Here is a 23821-nt window from a genome sequence, read left to right on the forward strand (position 1 = left end):
AGCTAAACAGGCTCATGCACGAAAGACGCATGCGCCTGGGCGCTCGTGCGATAGATAAACCTGATTGGGAATTATTTTGAATGAGAATCGAAAAAAAACTATTTTTAATCAAATCGTGACCCAAGAATCAGAGTCGCATCGTGAGATAACGGAAGATTCAAAGCCCTAGTTTCTTCTCCACAATTTCTTGAGCTGGTGCTGTTATCAAACAGGTGCAGTGTACCCTCCTGACGCACCTTCTCTATGGCCTTGTACGTCTTGAGGTCCTCCTCGAAGGTTCTGGTCCTCTCGCTGTCGGCCAGCATGATGTAGTTGGAGACGGGGGCGCGGGCTCGGCCCTTGGATTGGACGTAGGAGCGGTACTCTGTGGGCAGGTCGAAGCGCACCACCAGGTTACACTTTGGAATATCCACGCCTTCCTCCACGATGCTGGTGGCAATGAGCAGGTTGGTTTCGTGAGCCCGGAATTTCCGAAGAACCTACGAGAGGAGTGAGGCAGATGTTTTTGGATAACCCTTGATTGATGACGGCAAAAAAAATGAAGGATTTGACATTTCAATTAAAAAACAAGTGTTATGCCACCTAGTTTAAAGGTACAGTGTGTGATTTTCTTTTGTTAAGATAGTATTAAATAGCTCTATATTCTGATAGTAATCATTGCTATGGAGTGTTTGTTCAGTAACAGGGGACGAGATACCAATTTTATCCAATCAGGAAAGAGAACTCATACAGGATACAGGATAAACAAGTGAAATTGGAAGTGATGAAGAAATGAGCAGATAAAAACTGGAACACTATACATTGAAGCTGATAAATGGGTACTCTTTCCTGATTGGCTGCAATTGGCAACACATCTAGCTCAGATTTCTTCTTTTTTTTTTTTTGTGAAAACGAGCCATATTCAACTGCCGATTACAACAGAATGGACGATCGTGGTAAAAAAAAACATTCCGGTGAATAGACGAGACCCTCCTCCTCCCTTTGTTTACATCCATGTCCACATCGTGGCTTCCGTGGATCGTCAAAATAAGGTAAAAAAAATGAATGAAGCGGATGAATTAATTAATGAATACTTGGCAGTGATTATGCTAAAGAGCTGCAGAGACGGGGAGGATCCCTGTTAAACATCCCTGTGTAAACAAACACTCTCGAGTCTATAGCAATGATTACTAATCAGAATATAGAGCTTCAACGCTCGTTTTAACCAAAAAAATATCACTTGCCCGGGTTCAACATGAAGCAGAGTGCTTTAAACACATATAGCCATGGTATAATACGATATAACATGGCCATGAGTGTATTACTGCTTTTATAACACAGCTGCCACCCACAATGTTAACCAAAAACGGTACGTTGCTAACCAAAACCCTAGTGTAGCAGTGGGTTATCCTCATCAGACAGAGAGACAGAGAACTTCAATGCATTCCAATTTGACTGTGCTAGAAGGCAAAATATAACAAGCTTAGACTGTTGTGTTTTCTTGTGCCCAACCATCTGAGAATTGTTGGGTCAACTGCTTGTAAGCCAACATCAATAGCCGTTCCTTTGAGTCTATAAATAGAAGGCACATGTTGCAGCGCTGGGCCACATGTCTGTGTACATGTACACATTCACTGGTTTGCTACATTTGGCGACTAATGGGTCTGGTTGTTTTGGTTCTAATGTTCTGAGCAGCCAATTTGAGAGGACTGGACTCCGTCAACCATTGTTTAGGCCCGTCACAAGTATTACATAACCGCGTGATCGCAATTACGATACCATTACTATAATCACAATTGTTTTGCATAATTGTCAGAATCATTGTCCACTCGTGTGTGTGTGTGTGTGTGTGTGTAAATTCATCTGTTGAAAACATTGTCACATTTTCAAAAATATCTTGTAGATCAGCTATTTCTGATGGAAAAACATAAATAAAAAACATTTAGCCATAGCACATCATTGTATGTGCTTATGGCCATATTCATTATTTTAACAAAGCCTACAAGCCAAACAGAAATGTAATTTTTATTTATATGTTCCAATGCTGTGATAGTTAGTTGTCAGCTAATAAGGGCTGTGACAACGACGGAGCCAAGCCCCACACTGCTCCGCTTACTAAGCTAGTAGAAGGCACACCTGATGCTGGACAAGCTGACTTCAATGGAAATAAAACAAGTGTTGATTTGAAGAAAGTAACCCCCATAGCAAGCTGTACCAGTCCCACAAATCATTAACACATTGACTGCCAGAATTATTTCATAATTTTTTAGCCAGTGCCAGAGTTTTTCATTGGAAAAAAAAAAGTACTCAGGAGCCGAAATACAGCATTTTTAAGTTTTAAGTTAACAAGGAAGTGGATAGGAGTCTAGATCTTCAACTAATCATATCTCCTTGGTCTTTGGGTGAAATTGGAAAAAAAAAACATTAAACTTCACGTAGATCTACGCGATTGGCACGTGGCGGCTTTAAAGCGGTTCGCGTAGATCTACGTGATTGGCAGTCAATGTGTTAACCTAGCAAGTGAATTCACAGTACATATGTGACTTGAGTCACATTCGTATAGCCTCAGACCTATTTAAAACTCTTACTATGGTGCAACAGATACACAATAGAATACTATTATACATTGTACCTGCAAATGCAAAACCTTTGAGCTTTTAACCACTTAAACTATAATACATTGTTGTATAAGAAATATAGAATCTACAAGCTATTGCTATTAGCTTTGCTATTTTTGCAGAATGTTCACCTATTTTTTGCCGAATGCTCACCTTTTATGAAATATCCAGAATAGGGACGCTAGGGTTCATGTGATAGGTTTCAGGTAACCTGAGGATCCTGGGTATTTCCTAACCGGCCCTCTACTCTAGTTGGCGAGCTCATGCTGCAGTTGCTTCCATTTACCCTCGTTTCACATGCCAAGCCTTTGCTTTCAGCATTAACTACAGTCCACTCCACTTTCTGAGACTGCATTGTTATGGACACCGTTTTGTATTAATGTAGCCGTTTCTAGGGCTGTGAATCTTCTGCTATCTCACGATTCGATTCCGATCATTGGGGTCATGCTTCGCTTAAAAATCGATTCTCAATTAAAAATGATTCCGAATCAGTTTTATGCATTTTAATTTACAACATTCATATTGTTGTTGTTGTCACAGCTCCATTAAAAAATATATAATACCAGAGTGGATCGCTTGGAAAAATCCCGATTCATTTCTCAAATCCGATCTTTAGGACCAACTGTTCACACTATTATTTGCAAGTGATCAGATCGGATCTGTTTGTTCAGACTGACTTAACCAACGTCAACCCAAAACCGCTCTGCGCGACCTATCTGCTTTGGTTACTGTGGTAACGACGTAACAACGTCATGACGTAGGCGCTAATTGCTTGCCTAGAAACACAACATAACAGACAAGTGACAACAACAGAGGACACAATAACAAAGAACATGGGTGAAAATTGTGGAAAATTTACATATCTCAACTAGTTACTTCTTCCGTAAAATAATACCGCTATTGTTTTGTTTTCATTACGATTACCCCTCTCACTCGTAGATCAAAATCAATTCTCGCACTTTCTAATAACGTCAGTGGCGCTTGGGTCGCGCTGCAAGTGAGGTTTTGGACAGTTAAGATGCGACTTGGGGGTTAGAGCAGGTTCTACAGCGGACTGAGACGCATCTTTAGAAATGTGTTTAATTTTTCCTTGAAGTCCTTGAATATGATTGAAGACATGATCATGTTTACTACGATTATGGTAAGCTCACATTTCATATCACACACCATACAGTAAGAACTCCTGTAACTTTCACCAGAAAAAAATAATTAAAAAGAAAAAGATGAATTTACACGATTTTTGGAAATTTTGAATCAATTTTTAAATATATCGATTATTTTCCAACGGGCCTAGCTGTTTCTGTCATTAGATTGCGTTTCAAAAAAGAGGAGATTGTAGCCAAAACCCCAAGTTAGGCGTTGAGTTTATGACAGAAGACACGCTAGGAACAGATGTCACCCCCGTGTCTACACTGTACCTCCTCTTGTTTCCTGAACTCCACCTCCATCTGCTTGTTGCGTGGCTGGTTCTTGCCGATGCTGTGGCCCGTGATGAAGTTACTGCTGATGTAGGCCAGCTCCGGGTCCTGCTTCCCTGCCTCCTTGATTAGGCTGAGGACAAAACAAAAAAAAGAAACGAAAAGACAAGACATAGAGGCAGCATTGAGTTACAGGTTAACACATCCACTGCCAAGGGCTAATCTCATAATGTACTCACCAGTGCCAAGGTGTTTTTGTTGTTTTTTTGTTTTTTTCATGTCGCCATAGATCTTGTTAAAATCCTTAAGATTGAGCGCTACACAGTCTGTTTACATCCGCGCGATCTCCCTGTATCTCCCAGTGAAAACCACGTGTCAAACGGGGCATCCATGTTTGAGTTAGAGCGGATTACGTTAAACAGTGAAATGCGAGGAGAAAAAACTACAGGAAGAGAATTGAGTTTCAGTTTCGTCTGTAGAACGAGGGCGGGCGTGATCGTGAAAACCGGATCCCAAATAATTCTATTTCCTGTCATCAAACCGGAAACGGAAGTGGATCAAAAAAAATCCGAAAGTGCACCCGGACCGCGCATGCGCGAAAAGACCGCAGCCCGTAGGGCTACGGTCTCGGCGCTTAACAGTTGGATTTAACGGCCCGTAGGACTACGGTCTTGGCAGTTAATGTGTTAATGCTACAGGGAAGGGTTTCAATGTCAAAGAAAATGCAACGAGACAGTGAGTGAAAGTCCAGAGGACATTTCTTGGACGAGTTGGAGATTTTCCCCTGATCATCCTGAGGTCCAGCAGTCTCAGTCGGTCCCAAGGCCGGCCAAGGATCTCTCAGCACAGCACGTAAACAACTTGACGTTACGTTTTAACATGGCCAGATAAACACAATGGATTGGCAGGATGGAAGATGCTACAAGATTATCCCATTAAGACCTGGAACGCATCTGTGTCACTTTAGATTTCTTTGGCTATTAAAAAATAGCAGATCTACAAGCTCATAGCGTGGCACCGAGTGCCGCGCTATGAGCTTGTAGATCTGCTATTTTTTAAAACATTTGGAAAAAAAAATGTTTTAGATTTTTTTCCAAAAACTGTTAGGATATAGATTTTTTTAAAGAAACGCCTCAGGTCTTAATGGGTTATAAATGACAGCCTGAGGATAGGACTATTTGCTACTACTTACATGGAAACCAACTTACGGAGTCAAGGCCTCGTGTAATAAACAGAATAACAATAACTGTGTTGGTAGATGATATACGATAAGATGATGAAAATGTCAAAATCTACAAGGTGTTTATGCTGTATATGGAAATAATGGATGCCAACGCAAACTGGTGTTGTGAGGCAATGGTTTCTGTTGTGTGTGACGTCAGACCACGTCTCCATTAACGCTTGGATATAGATATGCCTTTCTTCCCCAAGATTTCCTCTTATAGAGTAATTTAATGCCCAGACAAATCATAACCATTGCAGGTCTTTTACCTGAGCTCAGAAATTACAGTCAAATATTATATTAGTATTATTAATGTGGACGTGTTTAAGACTAATTGAATAGTTTTATTGAATGACCATTCTCCCCCAAATGAATTGCTGGATAAGTGGCCGGTTGCAACCTAAACTGACTGAGGCATTTCTACCTGAGTGGGAACGCTTCCCACACCACAGTATGGCAATGCCTCCATCTGCAGGGCACAAGTGGGTATTGAATGGTTTGATGAGGCTGGATGGCTTCTCTAACAAGCCACATGACAAGTACCTGCCATAATGGCTGCATTAAGCATCTTAAAACCCAGTTTCCCACGCAAAATTTCTCACCAAGATACAGGACTGATTCTTATGAAGGCGAGTACTGTAAGTGCAAGTGACAGTGAGCACGTGACAGCTTAGACTTGGAGCATAATTTCGAGGTGGATGTTTCCTTTCCTCCACCGATAACGGCCAATCAAATCCAAAACGATGGAGCCAAGACCAACTAGCCAGTCACAGCACAAACGTCCTCTCTGGGCGAATCAGAATGATCATATGTTTAATAAACTGAAATACCGTTAAGAATAAGAGGAGCTAATAATGTTGGACTTTTCCCCTGAAAGACATTTGTCAACAATGGTCTGTGGAGACTCAACAGGTTAGGGCTCAGCGATATAAATCGTTGACATTGTGTATTAAAATAGGGCTGATAAAAATCCCGAACACTTGTGCCATATCAAGATATTTCGATATCGTCTCTGTCGAGTGGAAACCTCATACATCCACAACTGCTACTTTTCAGGATTCAAATTCCAAGCTATGAAAAGCAGATCCACAAGCTCAAAACGCGTCACTTCGCACCACGTTTCCAGCTTGCGGATCTGCTACTTTTGATGCTTTTGTGTGACGCTGTAGTATGATCAAGTAGGGTGTTAATTTACAAACAAAAAAAACATAAAAAAATTAAATATGATAAGAGGTTTCTGCCCGACAGCACAATGACAACAGGTTGTCATAGTAAAAGATGGGGAACCTACCGGTTGAGGACGACGGCGGTGTAACGTCGCTCCACGAAGATGATCCCGCACAGGATGTTGGTGAAGGGCGAGGGGAAGTTGGCCTCGGGCCGCTCCTTGGCCTCCGCCCCCTCCTCGTCTTCGTCCTCGTCCTCCGAGTCGCTCCAGGACACGTAGTTGTCCTCGTTGCGGTTGTTGTACCACTCCACGCTCTCAAACTGCTGCCGCTCGAACGGCTTGTACTCGTGCAGGATCTCCAGCAGCCGCAGCACCTAGGGTATCACATGGATTAGACCATTAGAACCGCTAGCCTTGGCTATTCAAAAATAGCAGATATACAAGCTCACAGATTTTTCTTTTTTACACTCTTCTGGGGGTCCGTGGACAAATATATATCAATTTGGGGGGCCGTTTGGGAACTGCTTATTTAGAAGGCATTTGTAGAATCGGCCTCAGGTCTTAATAGGATAAAGCAAAACAAAATTTCACAACTGAAAATGTTTGTATGCCCTAATGAGCGATTTGTGAAACAAATCACACATTCAAAAAATAATAATAATAAATAGCAAGCTCACAACATGACACATTGTGAACTTGTAGATCGGCTATTTTATTTTAATTTATTACAGAGGAACGTAAATGAGTCTGGCAAAAAATATATTCATATATATACGATTATCGCAAATAATCATGATCAGGATTTTTTTTTCTACTTATCCACTTAAACCCCAGCATCTGTATTCGGGGAGAAAACTAGCCGATCTTACAACTTGCAACGTGATTTGTATCACTTACAAAAGCTTGTCGATCTGCAATTTTCAGCGAAGATATTTTAACCCATTGAGACCTGGAACGCATCTGAGTCACTTTAGATTTCTTTGGCTATTCAAAAATAGCAGATATACAAGCTCATAGCGCAGCACCGAGTGCAGATCTATGAGCTTGTAGATCTGCTATTTTTGAAAAATCCTGAAACTTTTTTTTTTATGATTTTTTTTCAAAAAACTGTTTAGAAAACATTTTTAAGAATCGCCTCAGGTCTTAAAGGGTTAATGTAGGGAAAAAACAGAAAAGACACTAGTATAGAGCCCTGAGGGACTCAGCTCAAAAACGTATGGGGTGTAAGCGGTTATGTAATAATGGTTGACAGGAGGGGGGACTGGCAGGCGGCAGCCGTACCTTGGGCGTGACGAAGCGCAGGTCGAGCGAGGCGGGCGAGAAGTGCTCCTCGCAGAGCGCGTGCACCTTGCGCAGCGTGGTGTCGGTGAGCAGCAGGAGCTTGCGGTGCAGCTCCTCCTGCTCGTGCTTGATGTACTTCTGGAGCTCGCGGACCATGATGCCCGCCGCCTTGTCGGCGCACCACGGCCCCAGGACCAGCAGCACCGCCCGGCAGTCACCCAGGACCTGGGGGAGGGAGGGAGGGAGGGAGGGAGGGAGGGGGGGGGGTTAAATCCCAGAGTTAATGGGGGTCCATGGCCTAATGCATATCAAACTCATGGATTAAAGCAAAAATTTAATTTCACAACTGAAAATGTTTGTATGACCAAGTCATACTGTGCGATTTGTGAAACATTATGAAAGGAGCCCCCCCCCCCCACACACACACACACACACACTAGCGCTGATTCAACAATTAACAGTTAAACAATTAACATAAAATGTAAAATGATTATGTTTTTAGTAGCATTGTTCCCGCTGTTCTACATACAGCCAACCAGGTGAAGAAATCAACAGATTGAGGCTTTAACCTTTGCTTTTATATGAAATATCCGAGACTATTAACACATCGGGTGCCAAACACGGTAAAAATCGTGTTTTCAGAGAGTAGCGCTTAGGTGCCGAACACGGTAAAAACCGTGTTATCAGTCTTTTCGTTTTTTTCCACAAGGGGGGGGGGGGGGGCTAGCGCAGCTCTGGAATCACCCACGGTGACTTTGAGAAGGAAGGGACAGATGGATCACCGTGCCAAAAAACATGGCTCCCCAGCCGCTCCCGTTCTATCTCCTTGATAAAAACCTCTGTATCTCCTTAACTTTTTACAGTGGGGAATACAAGTCATTTTCGATGGCCCATTACTCCGTAATGGCGACTCGCGTGAGAGATGTTATTCTTCCAGCCGTTAGCCAGGACCATCAAACATCGTACACACATCCATTGTTTGTGTGTCGGTGCGCGCCGTGGAGTCCACAGCTATAAACAGCACAGCGTTACAAACAGTGAGATCTCTGGTACTCAAAGTAATCTGTTTTAATAAAACGCTGGCACCCGTTGTGTTAAGATGTTATGGTAGATGCTTCTGAACATATTGCTAGTTTGACCACTTCAAATGATCCCATCTTAAAATGCTAACTGGAAATAGCTACAAGCTCTCAATGCGCCGCAAACGCTTTGAGAGCTTGTAGATCGGCTATTTTCGCTGTGCAACATGCTTGCATAGATGACCCGCTGGCTTCTATGTTATCCAAATGACTGAAATCAGTCAAACTGTGGGAAATTTAAAAAGCTTGAGAACGGTGGGGTTCTCAAGTCGGTTGGGAGCAGACCTGTTTGGATATGAAGGTGGGGTCTCGGTCCTCTCTGGCCACCGCTACGTTGCAGTCATTGAGGAAGTGGATGGCTTCGTCCAGCTCGGCCAGCAGGTGCGAGGAGAGGCCGCTCTTGTCCACGTACGCGCCGCAGTCCAACACCACTTCCCTGGGCTGGGAGGCGTACCTGCAGGGTGACATTGAACTCTCAAGCCTCATGCGTATAACCTAGTCCAGTGTTGACTCAAACTTTTTTGTATTCATTTTTGTACACCGTCAAGACCAACAACCCCGTAAGGGTCTATTTAGAATCCCCTCACGGAACACATACATTGGCGCCTGTGTGCAGTGATATTTCTTGCCCACGATGGTGTTTGGTGTATCTACTTTATGCACTGTAGTAGCACATTGCTCCAAATGTACAAATGTTATTTGAAAAGTACACTTATTAGGCTTTACTTTACTCTGTTGGAAATGTTTTTCTTTGGCTATTCAAAAATAGCAGATATACAAGCTCATAGCACGGCACCGAGTGCCGCGCTTTGAGCTTGTATATCTGCTATTATTTTTGTCCGCAAAAATCGTGAATATGTGTGCAAATCTTTGAATATACATATTTTTAAAGCGAACATTTAGAACTCAAATCTTTGCTTCTGGGGGATTCTACAAATATCTTCTAAATCCTGACAGTTTTTTAAAAAAACTTATGTTTCTATAATCAGTGGTGCTAAAACGTTTTCATGTCAAGGACCCCCAAAATGATATGTATTTGGCCGCAGACCCCCCTCCCCCATCTCAAATTATGTTGTTCCAAGGACCCCCCCAGAAGCAAAGATTTCAGTTACAAATGTTCCCTACAAAGATTTGCTAAAATGTTCACGATTTAAAAAAAATAGCAGATCTGCTATTTTTGAATAGCCAAAGAAATCTAAAATGACATAGCTGACGCTTTTTCCCGGTCTTAAAAGGTTCAAGCCTACCGGTCCAAGACCACCAGGTCGGTGGCCGTCTCGGCGTTGCTCCTCAGATCCGCTCCAGATTCAGTATCTTCTGCTCCAGCTCCGACGGGTCGCACTTCCCGTTCAGGATGGAGGCGGTGAGGCCCAGGATGCGAGGAGGGCTGCACGGACAGCCCTCACACAGCTGGGGAGCAGAGAGAGAGAGAGGGGGGTGTGGGGGATGGGATGGAGATCGTTAGGTGGATTATAAAAAGAAATCCCCTCGACTTGTGGGAAATCACAAAGGATGCTACAAAGGATTGGCACTCTGGACTCAAAAGAGTTGAAATTCGTAACGGGTGCAGATCCTCATCGTCGCTGTCGGACAGAAACCTTGTATCTCCATATTTCAACTTTATGCATTTTTTTCTCGCAAATGAATGCCCTAGTTCGTCATACTACAGTTTCACACAAAAGTAGCAAAAATAGCCGATCTATAAGCTCACAAAGATCTGACATTTTTGCTTGCTTAACCAAGTGAAATGGTTAAGTCTGTCTGTGGGTTTTTTAAGTATTCAACCAAGAGCTTGCGACTAAATAATAACTTCATTGGATCCATAGGAACACAGGTTATTTTTTTCCCCCATTTCCTGAAAGGTTTTGGACACACAAGGTTTCCACCGGACAGCAACGTTATGCAGAATACCAAAAGAAAAGGGGAACACCCGCACTCACAAAATAAGTTTAAATGCTTAGCAGCAGTCAAACAAACAAACGCGTTTGTTTTCGGCCCCTCTGGCCTTCGTCAGGCGTGTGTTTGTTTTGCGAGAACGGATGTTCCCTTAAATCACAGAGGGCTGCAACGAGCCGAGTATCAAGGATATATCATCACATGTCATGAAATCCACTCTGTACACAAAATAAACAACGCAATCAGACGGAGGGCCTTCTGATGCAGCTTATGTTGGGAGTGGAGAACATTGGAGCGTTTGATGAGGAGTCCAAAGAGGTTGGGATAGTGAAACTCGACTCACGCAGTACGGCACAAACACAACCAAGCTCATCGAGCAGGTTGCACTGGCATCTCTGACTAATCGTTGCTGTCGGGCAGAAACCTATTTTTTTCCTGTAAATTAACGCCCCACTAGATCATACTACAGTGTCACACAAAAGCATCAAAAGTACCAGATCCACAAGCTCGAAACGCGGCGCGAAGCGACGCGTTTTGAGCTTGTAGATCTGCTACTTTTGCCGTTTTTATGAGGTATAATTTGGACAATTTATACTCCGTCATACGGCGGTGTTGCGTGCCGAAAACAGTTAGATCTAGCTATTTTTCTGCACGCAACAATGTTGTAATGACGAAGTATAAATCAGGCTTAACCACATGAAACCTAGCATCCCTATACTGGGAGGAACATTCTGCGAAGATAGCAGATTTACAAGCTCGTGCAGCGCTTTGTGAGCCCGTGCATCGGTCTGCGCATCGGCTATAAGAAGAGATTTGGTGTAGAGGAGGGGGGGGGGGAAAGCAGATCAAGTATGGAGCCCTGGGGGACCCCGGTCAAGGGGTCCCCCAGGTTTAAGTGGTTTTAAACCGGACATACTCAAGAGGGTCTTGAATGACAAGTGCAGAACACGTCTTTTCTAAAGATGTAACTTATGATGCAGCTTTCCATCCTTCTCTCAGCTAACACCGGTTCTCAACATCGGCCTCGAGGACCACACAGGGGTCCAAATCAACCCTGACAGTACTGTAACTCTAAGAGAGTACAAACGGAAGCAAATCGGCAAGTTCATAATTATAATACTAGAAAATCCATCAATCTCCATCTTTCCTTCAGCCGTACCACTCATAGCCAGTTCTCCATTAAAGACAAACGTTCTTTACTCTGGAATACTCACATACTTATTGCCAACTCCTCATCTTCACTCAGTAACTTTAAACATAGACTGAAGGTCAGCCTGATGAATCAAGTCTCTCCACTGGCTTCTACCATATAATGTAGCCCTACTTCTGCACACACACACACACACACACGCGCGCGCGCAGACACTCACGCGCACTCTACACCCAGACACACGCACCCACACATTCAACTGCACACAAGGCACGTGTTGCCTTATGTTTGATTACTATGTTTAACTTACTACTTGTTTATTATTTTAGGTGAGAACCTTGTATAAGTCCTATATGGGTTTCCTCACCTAGGGTCACAATTCCAAATTTAAGGTGACTATTATTTGTCACTCAAATAGTTGCGATTAACGATTTAATTGTGTGTTTGGCGTTGAACATTGGAACGTATGAATACATGTTTTATTTCTGTTTGCCATTTAGGCTTCGTAAAAAAATTATCCCCAGGCAAGATATGACAAATAACTTAAATATACAAAGAAATTATTGACATATATAATCATTTTATGCATGCAAAAGAAAAGGCGGGGACATAGATTGGTGAAGCAATAGGAAGCGGCGCTGGAATCCAACCGCCTGGGTTTGGATCCGCCCTTCAAGACCATCGATAGGGCTCGCTCTTTCAGGCTACTTTTTGACACGTTGTAAGCTTGTAGATCTGCTATTTCTGTTTTTTTTGTTGTATTCGGAAATGTGTGATTTTTTAAAACAATTATGACGATTATGCAAAAAATATTGCAATTACCTAAAATAATTGCAATTAGACGATTATGTAATAATTGTGACAGGCCTATTCTCACCTGCACGTATTTCTGTTTATGTTTTAATAATGTTACTTTTGTACTATTTTTATTGTGCAAATAAATAAATCAAATCTTCTTTACAGTGTGGATTGGTGTGCCTTTGTTCACTCTCAAGAGTTACAGACTTGTAAAGGGTCGCTGGTGGGCCTCCGGAACCAGACTTTGAGGAACAGTGACCTAAAACATTATTATATGGACCTGTTGGACTCACCTTCATGATCTCCCGGTATGGGTGGTCGGTGATGGCCAGGTGACACTCGTCGAACACCACCAGGTTGATTTGAGACAGTGGTAGGATTCCGTTCTTCAGAACGAGTTGGAATATGTGGCACGTCATTACCAGTACCTGCAGGGAGGGGTGGGGGGGGGGATCAAATCAAGAATTTATAACTGGTTGATTTTCAACAACGAAGGGTAACCCAGAACTTCCCATCAGCGTTAATGAAGGTCGACTAAAACTATGACGACTACCTTTTTTCACTGGAGAAAACAACAAACGAAACAAAAAATGAATAAAAACTAAGCTGTGTCAACAAATAAAAAACTGGACTAAAATGTTAGGGAGGGACTGGAGGAGAAGAGATCCAGTAGAACTAAGACAAGTGGTTTTATGCTTAGTTGCGTGCGGACGGCGTGCTCGGAAAATAGCCGATCTACAAGCGTCTGCGACGCATTGTGAGCTTGTAGATCAGCAATGTTCGGCACACAGCTAAATACAAATCAGGCATTACGACGGCATCATCACGGCCTGCCAAAATATATTTTTCTCTCAAAAGCTTGTGGAACTGCTTGCTGCTTTTGTAGTATGTTGAAGTAGGGCGTCGTTAATTTACGAAAAAACACAAACAGTTAGAAATTATGGAGATAAGAGGTTTCTGCCCGACAGCAGCAACATGGAATGCAAATCCAGAACCCTGAAATATGTTGAATGACACGGTTTAGTTCTTGTCGTGGGAAATAGACAAAATGAGAGATAGGACGTCATTGCTAACAAAGATCACAGCTTGAAACCAATCCAACCTAGTCCTCACGATAAAATTGACATCGATAACGGTGATAAACGTTGGACATTAATGCTCAATATGGATCGACCTAAAAGCCTGATCAAACATCAGAAATAAACAACCAGTCAGACTGCTGTTTTTGGCTTGCATGTCAAAGTAACACGCTTATTTCCTTCTGCTGAGATGCAGTGTTTACATTGAGCCTCCAGAGGAGAGGGGGGGGGGGGGGGGAGAGAAAAGACATAGTGGAACAGATGGGACATCTGTTGATCAATAGTCTGGCTGGCCAGGAATGGAACCGGGAACTCGCTGTCAGGCATCAGAGCCCATGTGGTATGTGTCCTAACAACTCGGCCATCGGGTCATCCAAATCATCATTTTAGTGTTGGGGTCATTTTTTTCATCATCTTTATCTTCATAACACATTAATATGAAAGGTAATGATATAACATATCGTCTCTGTCGGGTGGAAACCTCATAAGTCCAAAACTGTCAGGATTCAAATTCAAAAATAGCAAATGTAGAAAGTACATACTTTTCAGCTAAAACCATCGGGCATTTTAACATGGCATTTTTATCCTTTGAACCCATATGTTACTACTGCTGATAAATCCCCTGTATTTCTAAACCCAGGAGAAATGCCCTTATTTGAGTCCAATGTGGCCGATGAGGCTCTTCCTCGCACCTGATTTTGGGTCATCTCTCGGCACCACTGCTGCTGGGTCCATGCCGAGGTCTCCTCCACGCTGGTGTACTCTCCCACCTGGAGGTCCGAGTGGGTCCGGACTGTAGCTGCTTGCTGAACCACAGACTGAACTGCAAACCAGGGACACAAATCTAAGTCTGTGTGTAATCATTTCTAATTCTAAACCAGTGGTTGTCAAACTTTTTCATGTCAAGGACCCCCAACATTATATGCATTAGGCTGCAGACCCCCCCCCCCCCCCCCCCCCCCCCCATCTCAAAAATACTTTGTGCCAGGGACCTCCAGAAGCAAAGATATGAGTTAAAAATGTCCACTTTAAAAAATATATATAATCAATATTTAGCAAAAATATTCATGATTTTTAAAAAATAGCAGATGTACAAGCTCATAGCGCTATATCTGCTATTTTTGAAAAGCCAAAGTATAAAATATGGTTACAATGATGGTGACGCTAGAACATTCTGCTGCCGACCCCCTGAAATGGGGGCCTAATGCATATCAAAACTGTGGGTCCTTGAATTTTAAAAAGGCAGAAAACCACTAGTCTAAACAACACAAAAGGGTGGAGAAAAATATTCAACAGGGATTCTTTTTAAATTGGTAGACAATTACGGTAGTCACAGGGATCTGGATACGTGGCTATATGTATTATGGCGTCGTTTCTCTTACCTGTATTCACCAGAAAGACTGTCCTCTTTCCATTTTCTCGGAAGTCTCCCCGGATTTGGTGGGAGAGTTCTTTAGTTAGGAGTACTGCAATAAACGTCTTCCCTGAGCCAGTATTCAAGCAGACAATAGTATTGTGTTCAATAGCTGCTTCAAGAAGTTCAACCTGTAACGGGGTGGAAGTTAAAGAACAAGGTTTAAAAGAGTGCCTTTCAAATGGTCTGCCATGACACTACCCATCTGTGTTAAGTGGTCAGATGGCCGCTTGCCTTTCTAAAATATAACCATAGAACAAGAAAATACACTTTTTAAACTCTTCCAGGCTAATTAGCCTCATGCACGAATGACGCACGCGCCTGGGAATGGGCTCAGATTGAACCCCATGGGCACATAGTTGTTTTTTAGTTTATAAACTCCTTTTTTATATAGTTTTGCTGTTAATCTGGGGCAACATTTACTCAAATTCATTCAGTGTTTTCACCGTAAAGGAATGTCATACAAACGAAAAATTATCTCGTGTTCCAAGACATCAAAGGGGCAAGTAAACTATAGAAATAATGTTTTTTCTTGGGTGAACCGTTCCTTTGACGCAACACGTGTAAAAGGTTATCTTTGTTCTAGTCATGGTCAGGTCTTCTGCGGTCCACGCCTCAGCCCAACTAATTGGGACCGATTCATTACACCAGCTTAACCCTTTAAGACCTGGAACGCATCTGTGTCATTTTTAGATTTTTTTGGCTATTCAAAAATAGAAGATCTACAAGCTCATGGCGCGGCACCAAGTGCCGCACTATGAGCTTGTAGATCTGCTATTTTTTTGAAAAATCCTGAAAATTTGTGCAAATATTTACTCAAATCTTTGCTTCTGGTGGTCCCTGGAACAAAATATTTTTAGATGGGAGGGGGTCCGTGGTCAAATACATATTATTTTGGGGGTCCTTGACATGAAAAAAAGTTTGAAAACCATCGATAATATAGCAACATAAGTAAAAAGTAAAAAAAAAACACTTTAGGAAAAAAAAAACGTAGGATTAAGAAGACATTTGTAAAATCCCCAGAAGCAAAGATTTTAGTTAAAAACTTTCGCTTTAAAAAAGTATATATATATATATATATTCAAACTAAAGATTTGCACACATTTTCACGATTTTTCCCAAAAAAAATAGCAGATCTACAAGCTCATAGCGCGGCACTCGGTGCCACACTATGAGCTTGTATATCTGCTATTTTTTATATAGCCAAATAAATCTTAAAATGACACAGATGCCTTCCCGGTCTTAAAGGGTTAAGATGTTTCATATGTTTCCAGCGGTCTGGGTCGCCCCTTGCCTGATATTTCCTAGGTGTGTAGATGTTGTCATGGATGGCCTCCTGCTGCCATGGCAGACCGAAGAAAGGCCCCATGGGTGAAGACGCGGGGGTGACCAGCTGTAGGCCTGCCATGCTTCACACAGAGAGAGAGAGGGGGGGTTGGAGGTAGGGGGGGGGGGGCTGGGCTCCTCCAGTCGTCCACTTTTTTTTATCTCATTTCATCCTTCGCTTTCCTCTTGTTAAAAGTTCACTGGGGAGAGACACAAGTACCGATTAGACATTTGATATAATATCTTCACTGTTGGGCAGAAACCTCTTCATATTTTAAAAGGACTACACCATGAATTTTTACTTTTTCTTCTTTTTTGTGTGTTTTTGGTCTCCCCTACCTCTCTTCTATCCCCAAAAATACCCCAGTTTGAACACTCAGGCTATCACAGCAATTCTGGGGTTTTCTGTAAATTGGTCTCAAAACAGGCCAAACTGATTTGCACCCTGACGTCAGTTCCAACCAAAAAAAAAATATATATATATTTTTTTTCTCTTATTTGTTTTTTTTTACTGCATACAAACTGGCTCAATAGCGCCCCGTGCCAAACAGGACAATGTGGTATTGCAGGTGAAAGTGCTTTATAAGCCAGAGAGAAGTTAGTTTGAATGAGTATATCTGAGGCTTGATTTAGGCTCAAACCTTTTGAAAAACGTTTGAGGGACATAAACAATATGATATTAAATATTATTATTATTTTTCAAATTCATGGTGTAGATCCTCACACTCACCCCCCTTTTCAGTCAATGGTCTTTACCGCCAAAGGGGAGAATTCTCCCCTTTTAATTATTTTTTTTAATTCTGTTTTTGAATTCCTAAAAAGTTTCTCTAATTTTTGAGTATAAATTTATAACCCTAACCCTAACGAATTAATAAATAAAAACAATTACAAAAAAAATAATAATCCATTCACTTCAATGTTAAAAAATAAACGGACAATTAATTCACATTGTTTCTATAAAAAAATGATTAAAACCCTGGCAGTGGGTGATTTTATTATGAAAAAACCTTGGCGGTGAATGTGTTAACCTTTCCCATTTTTTTTCGTACTTGATCATTCTATAGCAGGGGTGCCCACACTTTTTTAACTTGAGTTCTACTATTGAAATTGCCAGCTCAAGGTGATCTACCACTCGCGCGTGCATGAGTGGTAGGCATGGTGGTAGGCATGGTGGGCGAAATTTGCGCGGTTTTGGGTGGATTATTATTTTTTTTTTTGGTTTTTGGTTGGTTTTTGTTGGTTTCTTTTCCGTTTTTTGGTTACTTTATTTCGGTTTTAGGGTTAGGGTCAGGATTAGGTTATTTAATTATTATTTTTGCCTGATTTTACCGATTTATTATTTAAAAAAATGTAATTCATTCATTTTATTTACCAACCAACAAATAATTATTATCCCATTAATGTTTTTTTTTTTTTTTTAATTTACCTATGGGGGCTAAATAACAACATTAAAGGCGGTTACACACCGGCGAATATGCGAATATAGGCCTACGCAAAATTCGGACTCGTTCCGAATAATTAAAAGACGCTTTTTTCGCTCCGCGAAACTGGTGTGGAAGCTTGCATTGACTTTATAAGGTTTTAAAAAAAGACGTATTATTCGCATGAAAGAAATCGCCCCGGTGTGTAAGGACCTTAAAGGGGTAGTTCACCCCCAAAACTATCTATTGATTACTGACCATCTGGACTCTGGAGCCTTGAATTCATAGATATTTTTTTGTTTTTGTCACATTCCTAAGCCAATAATTTGATTATAATAAATGTGTCCCCATTGATTCCGGTAGGAGACACAAATGCATTTGTGTCTCCTACCGGAATCAATGGGGCTAAATTTATTATAATCAAATAATAAAGGAAGGAATGCGACAAAAACAAATAAATATCTATGAATTCAAGGCTCCATGGGGTGAGTAATCAATAGAAAAAAAGTTATTTGGGGGGTGAACTACCCCTTTAAGGCATTAGGACTGTTTCAATATTTTTCCTGGCGCCCCCCCCATTTAGTGCCGCGCCACCGTTTTCTGCCACAGCGCCACCTAGAGCCTGAAAAAAAAAAAAAAAAAAAAAGTTTTTTTTTTTTTTTTTTTTTTTTTTTTCAGGGGCATTGCAGGTGGTCTACCTGCGCAGCCTCTGCGGTCTACTGGTCGATCGCGATCGACGTAATGGGCACCCCTGTTCTATAGTGTCACACAAAAGCATCAAAAGTAGCAAATCCGCTAGCTTGAAACGCAAGCGAGCTACATCTGCCACTTCTCTTCTGGGGGGGGGGGGGGGGGGGGGATAGAACATTTTCAGTTGGGGGTGTCCGTGGTCAAATACATATCATTTTGGGGGTCCTTGACTTTAAAAAGTTTGAGAACCACTGACCTATAGAATAACCGGCAAGAATACAATCAATAGTTTCCGCCCTAAATAAACACAATGCCCCCAGAGCAGTATCGTGGCATTTTAGGACAACAGTCCCTGGTGTACAGTAACATAACCTGACCCGTGTACCATAAAGCCACTCTGAAGGTGTCCTCCATACACATGGGCGTGTGCCAAGACTGAAACTCATGTCAACAGAGGCGTGAACATAAAAAATGCAAAAAAATATGGTTCCCTTTTCAATCTTTCAGTTTCGTGTGTAATGTGAAACGTAATTTATGCTTACAGGTAAGGTCAGAGACACAGTGCGGGCAAATAGGACTTAATCTGGGCTTCATGATAGATTATCCCTCAATCGACTCCTGATGAGGTTCCCCCCGCATCTCCCAGTTGCAGCTTGACCTGCGAACGCACAGCATTCACAGAGTGAGCCATTTACATGGAGTAAAGCTAAATTTAATCTAATGACTCAAAGTTTAACCCATTCAAACCGGGAACGCATCTGTGTAACCACGTAATCCATATTTTGTACTTTGGCTATTAAAAAATTGCAGATCTGCTATTTTTGAAAAATCTTTTTGAATACCGGTATATTTATTTTTTAAATGGAACATTTGTAACTCAAATCTTTGCTCCTGGGGGTCCCTGGAACAAAATATTTTGAGATGGGGGTCTATGGCCAAATACATATCATTTTGGGGGTTCTTGACATGAAAAGGTTTGAACACCACTATACATATAGCAACATACGTTTTTCCCCCAGAAGCAAAGATTTGAGTTACAAATGTTTGCTATAAAAAATAAATGTATATTCAAAGATTTGCAAAAATAAATCGCGAAATAGCAGATCTACAAGCTCGTAGCGGGGCACTTGGTGCCACGCTATGAGCTTGTATATCTGCTATTTTTGAATAGCCAAAGAAATCTAAAAATGACACAGATTCTTTCCCGGTCTAAATGGGTTAATGATGCTGTTGAAGTATTTATCATTCTAAACCTGAACTAAACCAGTTGAAAAAATAACAGATTTGAGGCAATAACCTCTGCTTTTATGACTTTTCTGAGACCATTCACGTTTATGGAAGATGCTTCTAAACATGCATTCTATTGCTAGTCTGACCACTTCAAATACTCTTTCATCTTAAAATAACTTATCACCGAAAACAGCCGATCTACAACCTCAGAACAAGTCGCACTGTGAGCTTGTAGATCTGCTATTGTCCGTGCGCAACATGCTTTCATAGGATACATGCTGGCTTCTATGGCATCCAAATGACTGAAATCAGTCGACTGAGAACTTTAATCCATGCATTTAGCTGACTAGACTGGCTGTTGTCTGAATAAAACAAGTGGCCAAGATAAGCACAGGTGATGGCCATATTATTTTTTTCATTTTTTTCCTGTGCTCTAAGTGTTAAAAATCAGATGTTAGAGCAGTTTCCGCTGAATGTACGAAATGTCAAAGAAACTTTCCAGCTTCCCACTGGCATCCATTCACGTTCACGATAAAAATCAGGACTCCGTAATCCCCTTATTTACCAAACAAGTGAAGTAGTGCAACAGGATGTGTGGATGGAAGGCTGACAGGCTGATAGAAATGTCAGGGTAAAGATGATGTCAGGGTTGAAACACAACAACAACAACACGTGCACAGATTTAAACTCTGACAACATCATCCCCAGCCTGGCAGGCACAGGAAAAACATGGCTGCCCTCCAGCTAAACAGCTACATCTTGAATATTGTATTGGTCATTCACTGCCGCCGGTTTTCCTTTTTCTCCTTTGTACACATAGTGTTTTGTATTTGTTGATGACATGCATTATTTTTTATGCTATGTTCATGAATTGAATACATCGGACCACAATGGAAACAAGTCCCCTGGACGTTTTTGTTATCCTTTCAGCCTTTAATGTCTGACTGTACCTCGTGCTGTTTACATTTCTGACTAATAAAGTATTCAATGAATCAATCAATTGGGACAGAATAGTGGAAACCAATCTTACCTCTGTACAGAAGGACAGTGGTGGGACCTCTAGCTGGGGTTCTACAGCTCTGTGAGGAAGAAAACAGAAAGGATGGGTCAGAGGGCTGACATTTTGCTGGGGGTTGACAGAGCCAGACCGATATTTCGGCCATTATTTGACTATCGGTATTGCAGCCGACGGGTCCTAATTTTTAACCACTAGAAACAAGTTTTCAATGTTTTTCAAATGTCTCAATGTTTTTTATATTTATACTTTCTTGCTTATAAGTTCAGTGTTTTGAAATAGAAACTTTAATCAAATCCAAGTTATTTTTCCTTTTTATTATTACTGCACTTTTTGTCAAACTATCAGTCGATAGCGTTGCGAGCTTGTACATCTGCTATTTTTGAAATATATTTGAAGAAATATCGAAAATGTTTGGAAAAGTTGGAAAATAAATGTTTTGAAACAAATCTTTTCAGATGGGGGTCCACGGCCACATACATATCAATCTGGGGGTCCTTGACATGAACAACTTTGAGAGAACCAATGGTCTAGGACTCTCCAAAATCGGGATCGGCATTGATTGAACCCAAACCTCTGGCACGGGTCGGGCTCTAGTGACAGTTAGCCGATTCGGGGTGGGCAGCAGTCAAGTTCAGAGCAGTGGCTCTCAAACTTGTTCATGTCAAGGAACCCCAAATTGACACATAATAGCCCGCGGACCCCCCATTTGAAAAGATATGGCAGGGACCCTCATAAGAGACTATTTTTTACGGCTATAGCAGCGTTTCTCAACCATTTAAATTTCAAGGACCCCCAGCATTTGATATGCATCAGACCACCGACCCGCATTTTAAATCATTTTGATCTCTGGAACCCCCCCCCCCCCCCAACCTGCACTGTAAGTATCATCAGTGTTAGTTTAACTCTGAGAGCGTAAAAATGGAACTATGAACGCTCTCAAGAGTTACTGACACATAAGGGTCCATTTGGTTCCCAACTATCAATCATTTGGCTGGGGACACACCCAGAACCCCCCCCCCCAGGACCCACTTTGGGAACCACTGATTCAGAGGTAACGGCAGACAGCGACGGGCGCCTTTTCAACACTTTCCGACGCAAGGCCCCAAATCAAGACCACACGTCTCTCGTCTGACCACCGCTGTGCCGCACAGCTGCAACCAATCGCGGCCAGTCAGCTCAGCTCAGCAGACACAAGCCTTCATTTTTAATGGTGCGGGCCGCTCACAACATTTGCTGCTGGTTAAAGCACCCCCCCCCCCCCATGACCTGGAAACCCATGCGGGGTTGAGCTACATCCAGGCACTAAATCAAATCTAACCTGATTATTCACCGGGGCTGGCTGGCTGCCCCCCATGACCTGGAAACCCATGCGGGGTTGAGCTACATCCAGGCACTAAATCAAATCTAACCTGATTATTCACCGGGGCTGGCTGGCTGCGCCCCCGAGACTTTAACTTTAAAGAGGCGGTGATGGGAGTCCTCCTAAATATTCTATGCCAAGGACCTGCTCCACACAGGTGCTGTGACAGAAACACCTTCACGGCCGCATGGGTGTTGGTGGCCTACTGTGCTTTAAATGCCTGAATGGGCCTCAGGGATTGAACCAAAAACTAATCTCACGACTGAACATTTTTGTTAGGCTGTCCCAATCTGTGATTTGTGGTAACAGCGTGAGAGGAGTCTTCCACACTAGCACTTCCAAACTGCAGAATGCTTTTACCAAATTATCCTAGGGTTTTACAGAAGACGCTTCTTAATATAATATTCTATTACCAGCTTGATTGAATATCCTTTAAATCTCATAAAAATGACTGAAATCAGTCATGGTGACTGACATGGGGCCTTCCGAAAAAGTGTGCCGCCAAGTTTATGTGACACTGGTTGAGCTGGAGAAATATATATGTATCAGCATGATCTAGTCCCACACACCGTACATTACTACATTTAGGCTAGTTACAAATTGTGTGTTGATAACAGGCTATGTAGATAACACTATTAAGAGTCAAACTACGGTGGTCTTTCAAACTGGGGGTGGTCCAGATAAATGCTGCCTCTGGTTTGTCTTTGTAATGAATTACCAGCCTTCCGCATTTCCAACACTGTCAACTTTGTTTCCATGACATAGCACTGATGTTGCATGTGTTGTCCAGCTTCTGGACATGTGGGAATGCTGAGGCTGCAGGTGAATCACTGCATATTAGGAAATGTCCTCCTTTTTGGGCCAAGATATAATGGACTGCCGTGGCCAAGATCAGGGAGTCAATTACTGCGTCTACACACAAATTCACTGATGCCTTGGAATTATCTGGCTGTGGCAATACAATCGGTTAAAGTATTGGCATGTGCTGCATTGATACATGTTCATGTTATAAGACAGGGGTCCATGAGGGGTTTCAGGGGGTCCCCAGCCAATTTAATATAGCATCAAATTCAATTTAACCCTATACTGTATATACCTAGGCAATTATCACAACGCATTGCAATGCGATGTGTTGTGAGCTTGTAGATCTGCCATTTTCAAAACATCTTGAAGAAACATTTGCAAAATTTGGTACATATTCAAAACATTTTAACAACAGAAAGCTAATATTGGGGATCCCTAGAAGAAACTATTTTCTGATGGGTTTCCGTGGCCAAATACATATTAATTTGGGGGTCCCTGACATGAAAATGTTTTAGAACCACTGTTATAAACCCAGCTTGCCCCCTTCCTTTACGCTTTCACCCCATCCATAAAATCCCAAACTCACTCTTAGTTAGGCTGTGGCATGTTTAGTTCAGCTTGAGCCAAGATGATAGAAAGAGAGCCTTTGGTAAACAATACAGATAAAAACCAATTGAGCTGTTTGGAAACACAGTCTGACAAGGAACGACAAATACTGTGCAAGATTTATGACACTGTGGTGTCTGTCTGCACCACAAGGCAATACGACCACTGTGTTTGATCATCTGAAATGCAATACAAAGTGGTCTACGACAAAACCAAAGGAACAAAACATAGGGTCAAGAAAATCCACTGTTTTGTTGGTTAGTT

General features: G+C 42.0%; 1 protein-coding gene across 1 annotated transcript in view; it reads right to left on the reverse strand.

The window, feature by feature from the left end:
- The window catches only part of dicer1 (dicer 1, ribonuclease type III), a 67112-nt gene that overhangs the window by 40812 nt on the left and 2479 nt on the right, over nt 1–23821 (reverse strand). Inside the window, 13 exon segments of the mRNA XM_080413239.1 lie at nt 237–479; nt 4016–4148; nt 6529–6779; nt 7687–7911; nt 9051–9219; nt 10013–10061; nt 10064–10175; nt 12903–13037; nt 14381–14511; nt 15071–15233; nt 16397–16628; nt 19082–19197; nt 20800–20848. Coding sequence (XP_080269365.1) covers nt 237–479; nt 4016–4148; nt 6529–6779; nt 7687–7911; nt 9051–9219; nt 10013–10061; nt 10064–10175; nt 12903–13037; nt 14381–14511; nt 15071–15233; nt 16397–16510 — 1725 coding nt within the window. The 5' untranslated portion in view covers nt 16511–16628; nt 19082–19197; nt 20800–20848.

The sequence above is a fragment of the Gymnoscopelus braueri genome, assembly GCF_963280865.1.
Source record: "Gymnoscopelus braueri genome assembly, chromosome: 19".
In the NCBI taxonomy this organism is placed as follows: domain Eukaryota; kingdom Metazoa; phylum Chordata; class Actinopteri; order Myctophiformes; family Myctophidae; genus Gymnoscopelus; species Gymnoscopelus braueri.